The 14,757-nt window shown below is 41.1% G+C and overlaps 1 protein-coding gene across 1 annotated transcript in view; it reads right to left on the bottom strand.

Annotated features, from left to right (window-relative positions):
• Positions 1 to 289: 289 nt before the first annotated feature.
• The window catches only part of RCAN2 (regulator of calcineurin 2), a 368,124-nt gene continuing 353,656 nt past the window's right edge, over positions 290 to 14,757 (bottom strand). Inside the window, exon 5 of the mRNA XM_036767905.1 lies at positions 290 to 3,102. Coding sequence (XP_036623800.1) covers positions 2,939 to 3,102 — 164 coding nt within the window. The 3' untranslated portion in view covers positions 290 to 2,938. The remainder of the gene's footprint in view (positions 3,103 to 14,757) is intronic.

Raw genomic sequence — 14,757 nt, 5'->3', positions numbered from 1 at the left:
GGGAGGAATCTCAGAGGTCATCTCATAGGATCATAGGATCTGGAACTGAAAGGGACATTAGATGATCTCCTCATCTTACAAGTGAGAAAACTGAGGCCCAGAGAAGTGAGATCACACAGCTTATGTAAGGATTAGAACCCATGTCTCCTGACTGCTGGTCTGCTGTCTTATTTGCTATATCATGTTGCCTCCTTGATTAGTAACCCATTGGGACAATCACCAAACAAGACAGTTTAGCCTCAACATTAGCCTCCCAAATGCCCAAAGTAAGTAAACCACTTGGACAAAGTATCATTCACCAGATTTATTTGAAGTCTAAGCTCTCTGAGTTATACACGTGCACAAATGATTCACTCGGTGGGAACCTCTCACCTTATTTTTACACTCTTCAAACTGAAAATAGTGCTAAAGAGGTTTGCATAATGCATGTCCATGGAAATGCTGAGGCAATTCTGACTTTCACAGTGCTAGGAGATACCATTGAGTCTTTCTGAGTTCCTTATTCACCTAGATAACCAAGCTCCTTTTTTAATACAAACCTCGCCCAGTGAAAGATGTACTTAGCTTGGGGAACAAATTATCACTGGGAATGGGCAAGATTTTGTTATCTGTTCTGACGACCTGGTGAGATCCGATCTGCCACGTTGAGCTTGAATTCTATGGTGTTGAATTCTATTGTACTTGGTCTGAAACATGTAATAGACTTGCTGTCAGGGCAAATGAGCTAACTGCAAAACAGGAGTTCCACATTCCCTTATACAAATTTCTTTGGAGCTTGTGTCCTGGGTAATCAGTAAGAACAGAATGCAAATTCTTTGAGGGCAGGGGTGATTTCCATTTTGTCTTTGTTTTCCCAGCACTTAGCCCAGTGGCTGGCACATAGTAGGTTCTTTTAAAAAATGCTCATTGATTGATTGCCAAGTAGCCTATAAAATCAGACTGAGGGGTTTCACCATTGAATGGATCACTGAAATGTTTGGACAGGGGTGGGAATTGTTACTTTAATGGAACGGGTCAGACAAGAGGTCCACTAGAGGGCAGCATGCCTTCACTGTTAAATCTCTTTAATCTCAAGAGAAAGCAATCTCAGCAGCAAGTGAAAGCCAGAACATTTATTCATATACTTCTCTCTCTCTGTCTCTTTTTTTCTTTCCTTACAGGAGCTATCTTTTTTTCCCTTTTGGAACCTCAGTATTTTATAAGCCCCCTCTCCAGGTTGTTAGAGCTGGAGAAACTCTAACAAGCTCCCTCCCAACCCCCTCCCCCCAGTTTCCCCTCTGCAGTACAGTACTGTATTGCTATGTTCACAGTAAAAAGGACTTCTAATTTCTTAATGAACATTCTATGTGACCTCAGTCTCTGATGAGACTGAGCTATACACCCTAGTCAAAAACCATGAAATCCCTTCAGTCATTTGGCTGTATTATTTTGTTTTGTTCTGCGGCTTAGACAATGAAAAGATTTTTTCCCACTCCATCATAACTGGCATCACACATCTAAACTAACTCATTAATGGACAGTAGTAGATGACCTAGGCCGGGAACATACAGCAGAGAAGGTAATGGTTCTATAGGTGTATATTCTGTAATGCACTTTGGGATAGAGAAATAGAAAATCACAAACTAAAACAAATGTCTTATATGTACAGTATGTGGGCATTGAAGGAGTAGGGTAATTTTCCATTAATCTTTTCTTTTCATTTTAGTTTGCTCAGCTGCTGTTTCTCCTTAAACCACCTTCAAATGATGCTCACATTTAATACCGTTTTAAAAATGGATTTCAGTAACAAAGATACTCGATCTTTACTTATATGCCGTTGAAGTAACTTTTGTGCCCCTTCAATACTCAGTATTATCCATAAGATACTGTAATATTACCATAACAGCTGTAATATTCTATGAATGCGTTAACAGCAATGCATGAGCTATGTTTCCAGGCAGGTGACGGCTGAACAATCACCAAATTGAAAAAAAAAAATCCTGATTTCAAAAGCACAGCTGAAACGTTTGTACAAATATACACAAAAAGAAAAGAAAGGGGAAAAAACCCCCAACAACAAATAATTCTGACACGAGAAAGCCATAATAACAAACAGCTTTTGCTAAAGTCAGTCTCTATCACCCTGGACATGCCTCCTAGGTGGGATGTGGTAGCTAGTGTGCGGAAGCAATACCCAAAATACATCAAGAAACATCTTTGGGTGCTAGACTTGGTTTTCCCCTCCAGAAATGTTAACAGTATTAAGGAAATGTTTTATTCCAAACAGTGACTACATCAGAAAACAAAATAAGACCTATCCAGGTAGACAATCCTAACAAAGTTCCCCTCCAGAGAGTTCTCTGCTAGACGTGGGGAATTTCATGGGTTACCACAAAAGGGTTACCATTACCTCAAATGACGAAAACAAGTGCTGGTGACCATGCATATCATGTGGATGTCAGGTGCAGAGACTGGGTGAGAGACAATGGATGGAATCTCATGCAATCAAAATTCAAGTTTACATATGGTCCTATTATTGTTGCCAGGAAAGAAAATGCATACATCTCAGTGTGGGGATTGAGAAAGCCAAAGCACCCCCTCCCCCCAAAGGGTGACATTCATGATTGACATCTCTGGTTTAGGTTGGCTTTTGAGTACATAGCTCTGAGATGTAACAGTGGCTTAAGAACAAAATGCTATTTATTTTAGGCCCTCCTAAAAGATGCATTAGGGTTAGTGGTGAATGACAGGATTCAGGAAACAGATCCCCTTTTCCTAGCCCTTATGTTGAGAGGCTTCAATATAAGGAAGGGGGGGTGTCCCAGTGAACTAAATGTCCAGGGATTTGAAGGCAACCAATTCCTTTAAACATAACTGACCTAATAAAAATAAGCCAACAAGAAAGGAAAGCATGTGAAAGAGAAGAAGTGATCATGTTGTCTGAGGCATGGAGGGAAGCTCAGTTAGACACCGGAGGTGGCGGCAGGCCAGGACGCCGGGTTTGAATGATTTTTGGCTTTGGAGAATTCTTTGGATCTTCTTCTTCCTCGATGTCGCTGTCACACACATGCACCACAACGCTTGGGGTAGACTCTGTTCCTGCATGAAGTTCATACTTCTCCCCTGAAAAGCAAGATAAGTAAAAGGGGTTGAAAAAATCGGACCATTCTGGGACCACTAGCCATGGAGGGTGGCACTGTTCTCCCAGTCACCCAGACTGACAACCTCTGAACCATGCTTGACTTTTCACTCTCATCCCACATATCTTGGTTTTGTCACTTCCTTCTGCAGCTCAGCAGATAAGGAAACTGAGGCAAACAGGGTGAAGTGACTTGGCCAGGGTCACACAGTTAGCAATTGTCTGAGGCCAGATTTAAACTCAGGAAGATGAGTCTTCTTAAGTCTAGGTCAGGCACTCTATCCACTGCGCCACCTCGCTGCCTCACCCCACATATCTAGTCTGTTTACCAATCTCCTCATTTCTACCTAGATAATCTCACTCCTCCTTCTCTCACCCACACAGTTACCTCATCACCTCTGCCTAGACTACTGCAGTAGCCTTCTAATGGATCTCCTTGCCTCCACTCAGTTTTCTCCTTTCTTAAATACAGGATTCAGAATAGATGGCTCCTAACATTCCTTTCAGCACTGAATCTGTGTGAGGAGTGGCGCAATGGTCACAGTGCTAGATTTGGAGGTAGAAGATATGGGTTTGAATACTGGTTCTTCTCCATATTACCTGTGAGACCCTGGTAAAGACAGTACTCTTCTCCAGGTCTCAGTTTCCTCCTCCGTAAAATGAGGGAGCTGGATTAAATGGTCTCTGAAGTCTCTTACAGTGATAAATTTAATCCCTTGCTTTGTCTCCAAAGACTTGTATGGTTGTGTAACACCTTTTGCTCTCAAAGGGAGTCATGGGGTCTCTACAATTGATTTCCTAGATGACTGAGAAAACTCTTTGTACTTCTGATCAATCAATCAAAATATTTATTAAGTGTCTATTATGTGCCAGACACTGTGCTATGTTCTGAGGATACAGAAACAAAAAATGTAACAATCCCTACCCACTATGAACTTACATATTAATAGGAGACAGAAACATCTAAAAACATACTGCATATATATAAAATGAATGAATACAAATATATACAAAGTAGTTAAACACAAGGTAGTCTGGAAGTTAGGGCACTAGCAGTGAAGGCATCAGGAAAAGCTTCATGCAGAAGATGGTCCTTGAGTTCCCCATGACCCTGTCAACCACAGCATGCCAACACTGTCCATTGGGTTTTCTTGGCAAAGAAACTAGAATGCTTTGCCATTTCTTTCTCCAGTGGATCAAGGCAAACAGAGGTTAAGTGACTTGTCTAGGGTCACACAGCTAGTAAGTGTCTGAGCCCAGATTAGAGCTCAGTCTTCCTCACTCCAGGACCAGCACTCTATCCCCTGAGCCACCTAGCTGCTCTGTGTTGTAGAGGTAAGAAGGACGTGATATCCTGTGGGTCTGGAATGATAGATTGGGGCTAGATTGTGTCTGGCTTTAAAAGCTAAACAGAAGAGCTTCTATTTTTCTGTCTTTGAGGCAATACTAAGTCACTGGAGTTGGTTGAGTTATGGAAATCACATGGTCAGATCTGTGCTTAAGGAACATTTCTTAGCAGTCTGTAGGAAGGACTGGAGTGGAGAGAGACTAGAGGAAGCAAGACCAATTAGGAAGCTCCAAATTCAGCACACTTTCTACCGTATGTCATAAGTGTTTTCAATATAATACTTCCATCACCGTTATTTTATCCATGCAGTGGAAGTGAGGAATAACTTGTTTGTTTGGTTTTTCTTCCCTATTTTGATTTCAAAAATCCTTATATACTTTACAAGTTACTCAAGACCCAATCATAATTCAGTCCTATAAACTGCCAAACAGATTAGTTTAGGGTTTCCATGGTAATTCTACCTTTAAAGGGATTAAGGAATCTACAGTTGACCTCTACTACCAACTGTCACCCTGAAGGTCAGTAGAATAAGTGGGAGTATTCCTGATATGATATAAGGGGCACTGGAGATCCCCCCTGCCTTCAAATGCCTCATGCTTCAAAATGCCTTCACAAGCCTGAAATAACCACCATTTGGATCGCTAATGGTTAATTAGTAAGCAGAAAGAACCTTGCCTTCAGGAGTTTGCTGTTATAACCCACATATTAGCTGATATGCTAATAGCATAACCCTATCATTAATATCAGCAAAAACTTTCTGTGTACAGGGTACCATGATAGGTTCTGGGACATAAGCATATAAGATAAGCTTTTAACAAACCTACATTCTCAGGGAACAACACAGAGATATAGACAATCTATGGCCTAGAACCACAGGTTTGGATTTAAAGGGACAAGGTTATCTCCTTTAAGTTTATATCAACCCTTTCCCCCTCCCCAGGACTTCCTTTGGAAACATCAGCTTTTGGCTCCTGTATGGGTCACCCCCCCCCAAAAAAAAAAGAAAGTAAAAGAGGGCACTTAGCTCCTATGAAAGCATTCAGGCTAACAAGATATTAAATAAGGATAGGTCATATTTCACACGAAAGAAAATGTAAAAGACTTACATCTGAGCCAATAAGCAGTTTAGACAACTTCTCTACCTTGAATCCCATCTTTATCACTAGTGTGATCTTGGAGAAGTTGCTTAACCTGTCATGTCCTCAGTTTCCTGGTCTGTAAGATGGAGGTTGGACTAGATTACCCATGAAGTCCCCTTCAGCTCTGAATCTATGATTCTATGACCGATTAAATAAATGGGCTTCAATCTGTGTAGGTGAACAAATGCAAAAACATTTATGGAGGACTTAGTTCTCCACAGAGACAGAATCACAGATCCTTCATCTATTTACATATTAAAAGACATGCTATATTTGCTCACTTTTCCCTTCCACTCACTTTCTGCTAATATTTTTGTTCTAAAACTGGAATGAGGAAAGGGGAATCTGGGTTGTGAGATACCATTGATCGCCATTAATCTTTTAGATTCTAGACCCCATTTATTATTAAAAAGCAGTAGATTACTCAAAGTTACAGAAGAACTTAGTTAAATGAAGTTTAATGAAATGAAATTAAATTAACAAGTTAAATGAAATCTAAAACTATTATTCTCCCTTCTGGAATTTGTAAAAAAAAAAAATTCTTTATGTGAGAGGGAGCTGGGAGAGGGGGGATTATTTGCAAGTGATTAGAAGGTGCTCTTTACCCTTTGGCTGTGTTTTCAGGTTTTGCTTAGGTGCCCTCGGTTCTGGGAAAGAAGAGCAAGCCCATAGGTGCAGCTCTAATTCACTCTTCCCTCATCTATCTTTCTGTAAGGTTGAAGTTGCCTATACATTGTTGAAAGGACAATTATGTATACCCACCATCATGTGTAGTAGGAAAGAAACAGATGCAAAAGATCTAAGAATGGTAGTAAGTATTTTTGTTTCTGTTTTTTTTTTGAGGGGAGAAGGGAAGGCAATTGGGGTTAAGTGACTTACCTAAGGTCACACAGCTAGTAAGCGTCAAGCTAGTAAATGTCAAGCGTCTGAGACTGGATTTGAACTCAGGTCCTCCTGACTCCAGGTGCTCTACCCACTGCACCACCTAGCCATCCCCTTTGTTTTGTTTTTTGATGATCATGTGGTGTTTTTTATTGAGACGCTTGCGGTGATTGCAACATACACTAAAGTACTTTTCTTATATAAAAAATGGGCAATTTCTCCATGACAGCCACTGGGACCCAACTTTTAGGCATAACATAGCTTTATATGTTTTATGGTCAACCCTACAGAGTTGATGGTTTAAAAACATTTTTTTAAAGTTTTCTTTGCTCATAGATAGAAGTTACTGTAAGTCTGAGTAATGTGGAAGTTAAGTAATAAGTATCTGTGAAGGAGTAAATGAATGTTGTCTAGGTCCTATCCACACTTGGTCTAGGTAAGGAAGAATGATGTAGGAGAAAGCATCAAACTGGAGTCAAAATCCCTGAGTTCAGATCACAGCAAGTCATGGTCTTTCTGAGACTCGGTTTCCTTTGAAAAACGTGAGTTTTGGACTAGAGATTATCTCTAAGTTGTCTCCCAGCTTTAAATCCTATGGTTCATTAATAAAACTCTTTGCCTTAGCCAGGACAGACCAGGTCCTCAGTCAGCAGAGTGGAAATTATTTTCAAGAAGAGGAAAAAAAAAAGAAAAGAAAAAGAGCCACTGTAGTTGGGGAGAAATAGGCAATGGTGTCGCTTTCCTTCGCTGAATGAGAGTATGTGTGAGGGGATATATACTATGGGGAAAAGTAAAGGTGACGGCAGCACAGTTTGTCTGCTGCAGGGCTGAAGGCAACGTTCACATCAAGCTAATGAAGTCGGATTTCTTGGTACTAGGGATATTTTATTGCCGTGATCCCATTAACTTTGACATTTCGCTGTTCTATTTTTGGAAATTTTCCTACTATCCAAAAGCAGCAAAGCATCACGGCTTCTGAGAGGCTACGAAGTAAAAAGAGAAATAACTTTGGTCTTCCCGGATTGAATTTTTTTTCTTTTTTGGCCTATTTCCTCTCCAGGCTTCAGCTAATTTCTCAGCCGTGGGGGCTGACGTCAATGTTACCAACCAGCAGTGGGAACCAATTGGTCACTGTCAGTGGCAAGTTCTTCTTGCCACTGACTATGTCCTTGCATTTACAGAGAAGGGGAATTTCAAATACAGGTAAGGACAGAAAAATCACACCTGCTTCTCTCTTCAAGGACAATGATCCAAATTCAAATGCCCCTCTGCCTCTTAGCCACTAAACAATTTTCCTAGTAGCTTTCCTCTTAAAAAATGCAGGACACCATTATTAAAGCTGATTCATTTTGACTGAATAATATCGAGCTTTGTTGTGGTTGACATAGATGCAAAGAACAGGGGATCCAACTCTTTCCCCTCCCCAATCCTCAGACAAGAGAAAAATTTCTAATCTCAATCACCTAGATTCAATGTAATTTTTTAGACACAAGATTTGAAGCCAGAAGGAACCTAAGAGGGCATTTAGTACAACAAACCTAGTTTATAGAGCCCAGAATTTCAGAATTTTACAATTGTCCCCAGCACTTAGCACAGTGCCTGGAACATTGTGGGTGCTTAAAAATGTTCATTGACTGACTGACTTCAGTGGCCATCTAATTCACCCATAACCAAAAAAGAACTCCTACTACAACATACTGAAAAGTAGAGAGTCTTGAGCGTCTTCCCCACCCAGACTGATTCTTTTATGAAGGCAAACTAGGCCATCTTTTGCCTCAATCCTTACATAGTTTTAATTATTGAATGGGTGTTGCTTCAGACAAACTGAGATCTGGGAAAGACCTTAGCTTAAAAAGGCCAAGGTCTCCCATGCATCCTGTACCATCGACAATCATCTTGCCACTGGACTCGGATGACTCTGGAGGACAGGGTGAGGTTGATGACTTTGTACAGCCCTTATTCACTTAAGTCCAATTCACTTGCAAGTCAAGGTGTCACCTCCTGATGTCAATGGTCCTTTTGAGAACGAAGGACAAACAACAGCAACAACTGAAAAATGATCATTCAGCCTCTGCTTGGAGACCCCTGATGACAGGAAGCCCAGCCTCCCTAAGGTAGTATGTTCTTCCTTTGGGTAATTCCAATTGTTTGAGAGGTTCACTCACAATAGGACCTAAATTTGCCTTTTTTTGCTTGTTTTTGCAATTTCCCCCGTCGTTTCTGGTTCTGCTCTTCACAGTCAAATAGAACAAATCTAACCCCCCTTCTAAATGTCCTTTCCCTGAGTCTTTTCCTCTTCAGTCTTTACACCCCTCTGTTCTTTCAAGTGCTCCTTATACATCCTGAAGAGTAATGAGGAAACTCATTCCTAAAGAGAAGGAAGGAATGTTCTGCCTAAGGGAATAAGGTGATAAGCAGCAGTCTGAATTTGAACCGTGTCCCCAATCTCCAAACATGGTGTTTATTCCATGCCACACCACAGGGGGATTAGGTCAGGGCTGGAAATATTTTTAAAGGATTCATGTTCCCTTTTCTTCCAGGGCAGGTGGGGTTGGGAAAAGGCTGGTGGGGAAGTGTTGATTCTTCTAGGCCTCTGTGAAGAAGGAACTTCAATGAGACCAAATGCAGGCTGCCAACTCTAATAGGGAGATGTTTCATTTGGTACCCTCCAAAGCATTGGAAAAGTGTGTGGTTGCAGCAACAGCCCACATCCAGCTGAAAACCCTCTGCTAGTCACCACCTACTTTGGAAAGGCATTATTTTAGTAATAATCTTCTGCCTCTAATAATCATCTTCAGCCAACGGTGTCATTGTACAATGGTAGTTTTATTGGTCTAATTAATCACGGGAAGCCAAAATCAGCAGGGTTCTGACCTTTCAAGGAGTGGTAAGGGGCAGGATTTTAAATTCTGGATGCCACCCCAGAGATAATAAATAATTCTTATGGATTCATGGGATCACAGATGCGGAGCTGGAAAGGACCTCAGAAGTCATTTTGTTCAACTCTTCCATTTTACAGATGAGCAAACTGAGGCCCAGAAAGGGGAAATGATTTACCTAAGGTCACAAAGTAGTAAATGGCAATGTGAGCCTGAAGTCCTACAACTCCAAAGGTGACATTCTTTTCAGTACACCCCAGTGCCTTTTCCTAATGTACCAAGAATAAGAAAGTGACACGTAAGAGAAAAAGCATAACTATATCTAAGGGTGGAGGTGGGAAGGTAGAGGGGAGAGAAAATTAAGACTCACTAAGTGCCTTACTAAGACAGTGGCATAGGTATTGTCCCTACCTTCCAATAGATGGAGAGAGGTACTATGCTCATCATATTCTTTCCCCACCTTCACCTCCCTTTTGCATTCTCCCCTAACCCCAGATATTCAGAGCCCTCCCAGGCTGGCCTGGGAGCAGATGACTGCTATATCGTGCAAGGAATACCTTCCTTCTTTGTCTTTACCCCCAGAAACTCAGAACTCTTTTGGACTGCTTGACTGCTCACCCACTCGGACAGCTTTCTCCTGAATTCTTTAGCAATTCCAGTGCCTTTTTTTCCTTAAAGAGGCATCATATCTCTTACTTTCTTTGGATGTGGTTTCCCTAGGGGCTTGATCTCAAAGCTCTGGGCCATCTCCAGTTATCCTGGTGAATATCAGGCCCTTGGACCCAGATGGCTCTGGAGGAGAAAGTGAGGCTGGTGACCTTGCACAGCCCTCCCTCACTCAAATCAAAGTCAACTGCAAGTCTTGTCATTGTCTCCCTGATGTCATGGTCCTCTTTGAGAATGAAGGACAAACACAACAACTTTCAGCCTCCTCCCATACTGGGCAATTCCTGCTTCTTCACTTTAGTCTCTGCCCCAAGTGACTTCTGGGAGGGAGAGAACAGGCCCCAGCTGGATACTGGGCTCTTTCCCTCAGGCTTAATGGAGAGACACACAGCCACACATATGTCCTGTCCCTCTTCCTTCTGTCCCTCAGTTTTCTGGCTGAGCTTTGTTGAAATATGGAGTGATGCCATGCTGCTGCCCCAGTCTGAGCAAGCTTCTTGCCTTTTAGTTTTCATGGCAGTGGGAAGAGGTGGGGAGGTTATATAGGGGGTTTTGTTACAAGCTCAAGGTAGGCTTATGTGGCCCTATTTTTGGAGTGTGATGGGCAAGGGGGGGAATGTAATTGGGAATAATGAATAAAACAAATAAAAATATAATAAAATATAGATAATGTTAATACATATGTGGTTTTTCAAATCAATATGGCATCCTTATGGATAGTTTAGTGATTTCTGTGTTAAGTTGAATTTGGCATCACTATCCTGGACAACTGAAATTGCTTTAGCTCCTGTATATAATTCCTATTTTGAAGAGGTTTGAGATGTCATGAAGATTGGAGTCTGGTTTTCCATCTTGTTGGTTCTATGACCCAGATGCATCATTTAAATGATATAGGAGTCCACAATTCTATTCCTTCCAGTGATGTGGAGGACCACCAGACCTTACCATCTGCCTTGCCACTGTGTCATAAGGCCTTCTAGGCCTTTCCGTCAGGCCTTGCCACTGAACCTTTAGGACTTTGGGGCCCTTCTTTCTGCCCTGAAGTTGAAATTTCTTTTACGGGTTTTCTCCCTCTAATTAGTGTGAGCTTTTTGAGACAGGGACTATTTCTTTTTCTATTTGTATCCCTAGAACATAGCATAATACTGCTTGGCACATAGTAAGCATTTCATAAATGTTTTCTGATTCATCCATTATTAACATCTATATCTTTATCAATGGTTCAAAACCCAATTGGAAATATATGTCAGAATTCACCTCTTTGGAAAATTGCTTTTTAGTAACCATTAGAAACAGTATAATGACTTCATAGACTCATTGGATTAACTCACAGATTACAATCTCATTCTTTTTATCTCTCTGATGGATTATACTTCCTTTAGGCTAATTCACCCCCTGATCTAAAAAAGACAACAACAATGTGTTAAAGATCATGGATAGTAACATAGATTTGAATGCTTAACATGCCAGTAGAATAGGACATCTTTGAGGATGGAAATTTTCTCTTTGCCTTTCACTTTGGGAAGTATCTTGTTGTCTAGGGCCACAGCGCAAGTTAATATCAGAACAAGAATGTGAACCTGGGGACTTTGAATTCAAATTCAGTATTTTTTCCACTACCCAAGGAAAAATCGGCATAAAAAGAGTCATCAGAGAAGGCTTCAAGGAGGAGGTGATATTGAAATTAGGTCCTGAAGGGTGGGAATTCCATTGGCAAAAGAAGGGATTTTAAGTGATCAATTGTCTGTGGGAAAGAAGCATGGTATGAATGGAGGATACAGAGGTAACTTTCACCTCACACATATTTATTTTCAGAATTTGTATATCCTGCTTTCTATGTCATAAACAACATGTACAGAAATAAGACGTGTACATATAAGTAAAGGACCCAAGGCACCATATCAATAAGTTCAAAATTTTGTTTTTCTAACTTTGTTTTTTTTTTCCTATGGTAGGCCATTGGCCCAGCCAAAAAATATTCAAGGGCCTTATTCCATTAGATTGTAAGCTCCACTAGATTGTAAGCAGGGACTGAATCTCATTTTCATCCTTGTATTCCTAGAGCCTAGCATAGTGTCTTGCTCATAAGTGGCGATAGAACAGGGATGAGACCTGTTATTTCCCTGGTTTGGAGAATACCTCGCTGAGAAAATTCCTTCTACAAAGACGGGCCAGCCCTTTCTCTGTAACTTATAGTCTTAGAAAGTTGCTACCAAAGTTGCAGTAGCAAAAAGTTAAGTGACTCGCCCAAGGTCACACAGTAAGACTTAAACCCAGGGTTCCTGCCTAGATCTTTAATCACCAAGCAACCCTGGCTCTCTGTAAATAATGGGCTTCAATCAATCATTTGTTTAACTTGAATTTGTTATTTCAGACAAGTAAATGAATGGTTATGATACCATTCTCTATAGCAGTGGTGTCAAACACAAGGTCACAGTATAGCCTAAGCCAGATTAAAATGTACTGGGGAAATGTGTAACAAAATAAAAATACAATAGAAGATAAAGAATGTTAATATGTGGTTATGTAAGTTGCTATGGGGACCTCACAGATCCTCATGTATGGATTCATAGCTCCCATTTCTATTTGAGTTTGTCAAGACTACTCTGCAACATCAGTGTGGAGGAGGAGGTCAGGGAAAGTGTCACATAGAAATGGTCCTTGAAGAAAAGGATGGTAGGCCAAGGAAGGATTCTTAGTTAAGGTCAGGGAAGGCAAAAGAAACGTTGTCCCAATGTGTTTGTTTCCTGTGGTTGAGAAACATAAAGGACATTTTGGTATCAGAATCAGAAATTAGGTGAACAAGCTACTATTGAAGCACATTTTGTTGCTCTCTCTGAGACCAGTTAGGTGGCTCAGTGGATAGAGCGCTGAGCCTGAAGTCAGGAAGACTCATCTTTCCGAGTTCAAATTTGGCCTCAGAGACTTACTAGTTGTGTGACCTTGGGCAAGTCACTTAACCCTGTTTGCTCTTGCTATGTGGCCAGGTCACTTCTCGTACATTTTCTGGATAAAATATGCAAAAAGCTTTGCAAACCCTAAAGCTCTGTACAGATGAGGAGGAGGATGGTGATGATAGTGATGGTGATGGTGGTTGGTATGTGATATAGAGGGCTGCCTAAGAGCTTAGGAGATGTAGATTCAGGCCCCAACCCTGACCCATCATGCCTGTGTGACCCTCTGACCTTTCAACTCTCAGTGCTCTAGGCCAGTGGTAGCAAAATAAAATAGAAAAAGCATCACTAAATTGTATGTAAGGATCCCTGAAGGTATCATTTTGGCTTAGAAAACCACTTAGAAGCATTATCTACGTCCCATTTTAAAATTTATTTTGTTAAATATTTTCTGATTATATTTAATTTGATTCAGGTCACATTCAGGAGTCTTGTGCGTTGGACACCTCTGCTTTAGGCAACTCTGACTAAAAGTTGCAGAGAAGGTGCTGACTTGCGCTGAAAGGAGTTTGCTCATCTGAGAAACTCCCATAGCAGTGACATCACATGAATAGCTCTTTCTCCTTCTCCTCCTCTTTGTTCTCCTTCTCCTCCCTCTCTTCCCTCTTTTCTTCCTTTTCCTCCTCCTCCTCCTCCTCCTCTTTTTCTTCCTCTTCCTCCTCCTTATTATTAGACACTTCTGGCAAGATCCTAGCTGGAAACATGTGGCAGTCTTCTAACCCTAACAATACATGCATCTCTCCACTGCTGTTTGTACCACCTGTCTAACTTGAGTTCTTCAGAAATTGGGGTGTTCCAAAGTTGGCAAACTTATGACATCATCAGGAGAACACAGTGTTGTTCAAAAGAAGGGTGTGCAGGGTGTGTATGTGTGTGCAGCTTGAGATAGTTAAAAGCCCTGTCCAATTTCCCAGATGTAATCTAGACTGCAGGCTCCCTCTTTTCCGATTCTGGGCCTGGCTCATCATTTGCCTACAACGCTTTTCCTAGATATATGTACTCATGCACTAACTCAATGGACTGGCTCAGTAAATAATGAAAATTAACAACTTAGATGAACGTGCTGTGGGTTATAAACTAAGTCCATTTAAACCTCTCCAAGAGCCTTAGGCTGCCAGGGAAATGTCCTTTACGGTTTCCATTCATTTGTCTGCGGTCCCTTTCATACCAATCCTAAATTCTCACTTTGTGTGCCAGGGAAACATTATGGGTTTAGGGGAAAACAGGTCTGTTCTGTTTGAGTTTAAATTAATTTCTCATGGTTGTTTACCATTTCTTCTTCTGTATAAATGCTTCCATCCACAGGGAATGAGAACAAAGTGATAAAAATTGGACCAGCGTTAAGAAGGCTAGGTGTTAAGAAGGTTGTTCTTATACCTAGCTCTGGGAGGCTGGGTACTAAGCAGTGAGTTTCCATTTAATTGAAGCATGCAGTTTTAATTGGATTGGTCAGAAGAAACATACTGCTTTAAGGTGAGGGCGAAAGAAAAAAATACTGTCAAGTCATCCTATCTGCATGTACTTTTGTCAGGACTCAGTTAACATGCATTTTTAAGCACTTATTGTATACCAGGCACTGTGCTAAGTGCTGGGAATACAAAAAAAGGCAAAAACATGATCTTTACTCTCAAGGAAATCATAGTCTAATGTGGGAGACACCAGCCACGTAAATAACAAGATAGACACAGTGTAAACGATTTTGCGGAGAGGACAGGATGGCTGCTAGAGTCCCATGTCAGAAACCCAGATCAGCTAGAGAGCTTCGGGATTT

Source organism: Trichosurus vulpecula, chromosome 7 (genome assembly GCF_011100635.1).
Source record: "Trichosurus vulpecula isolate mTriVul1 chromosome 7, mTriVul1.pri, whole genome shotgun sequence".
Classification (NCBI taxonomy): domain Eukaryota; kingdom Metazoa; phylum Chordata; class Mammalia; order Diprotodontia; family Phalangeridae; genus Trichosurus; species Trichosurus vulpecula.
Note: the sequence above shows the minus strand (reverse complement) of the source record. Positions and strands in the feature narration are given on the sequence as shown.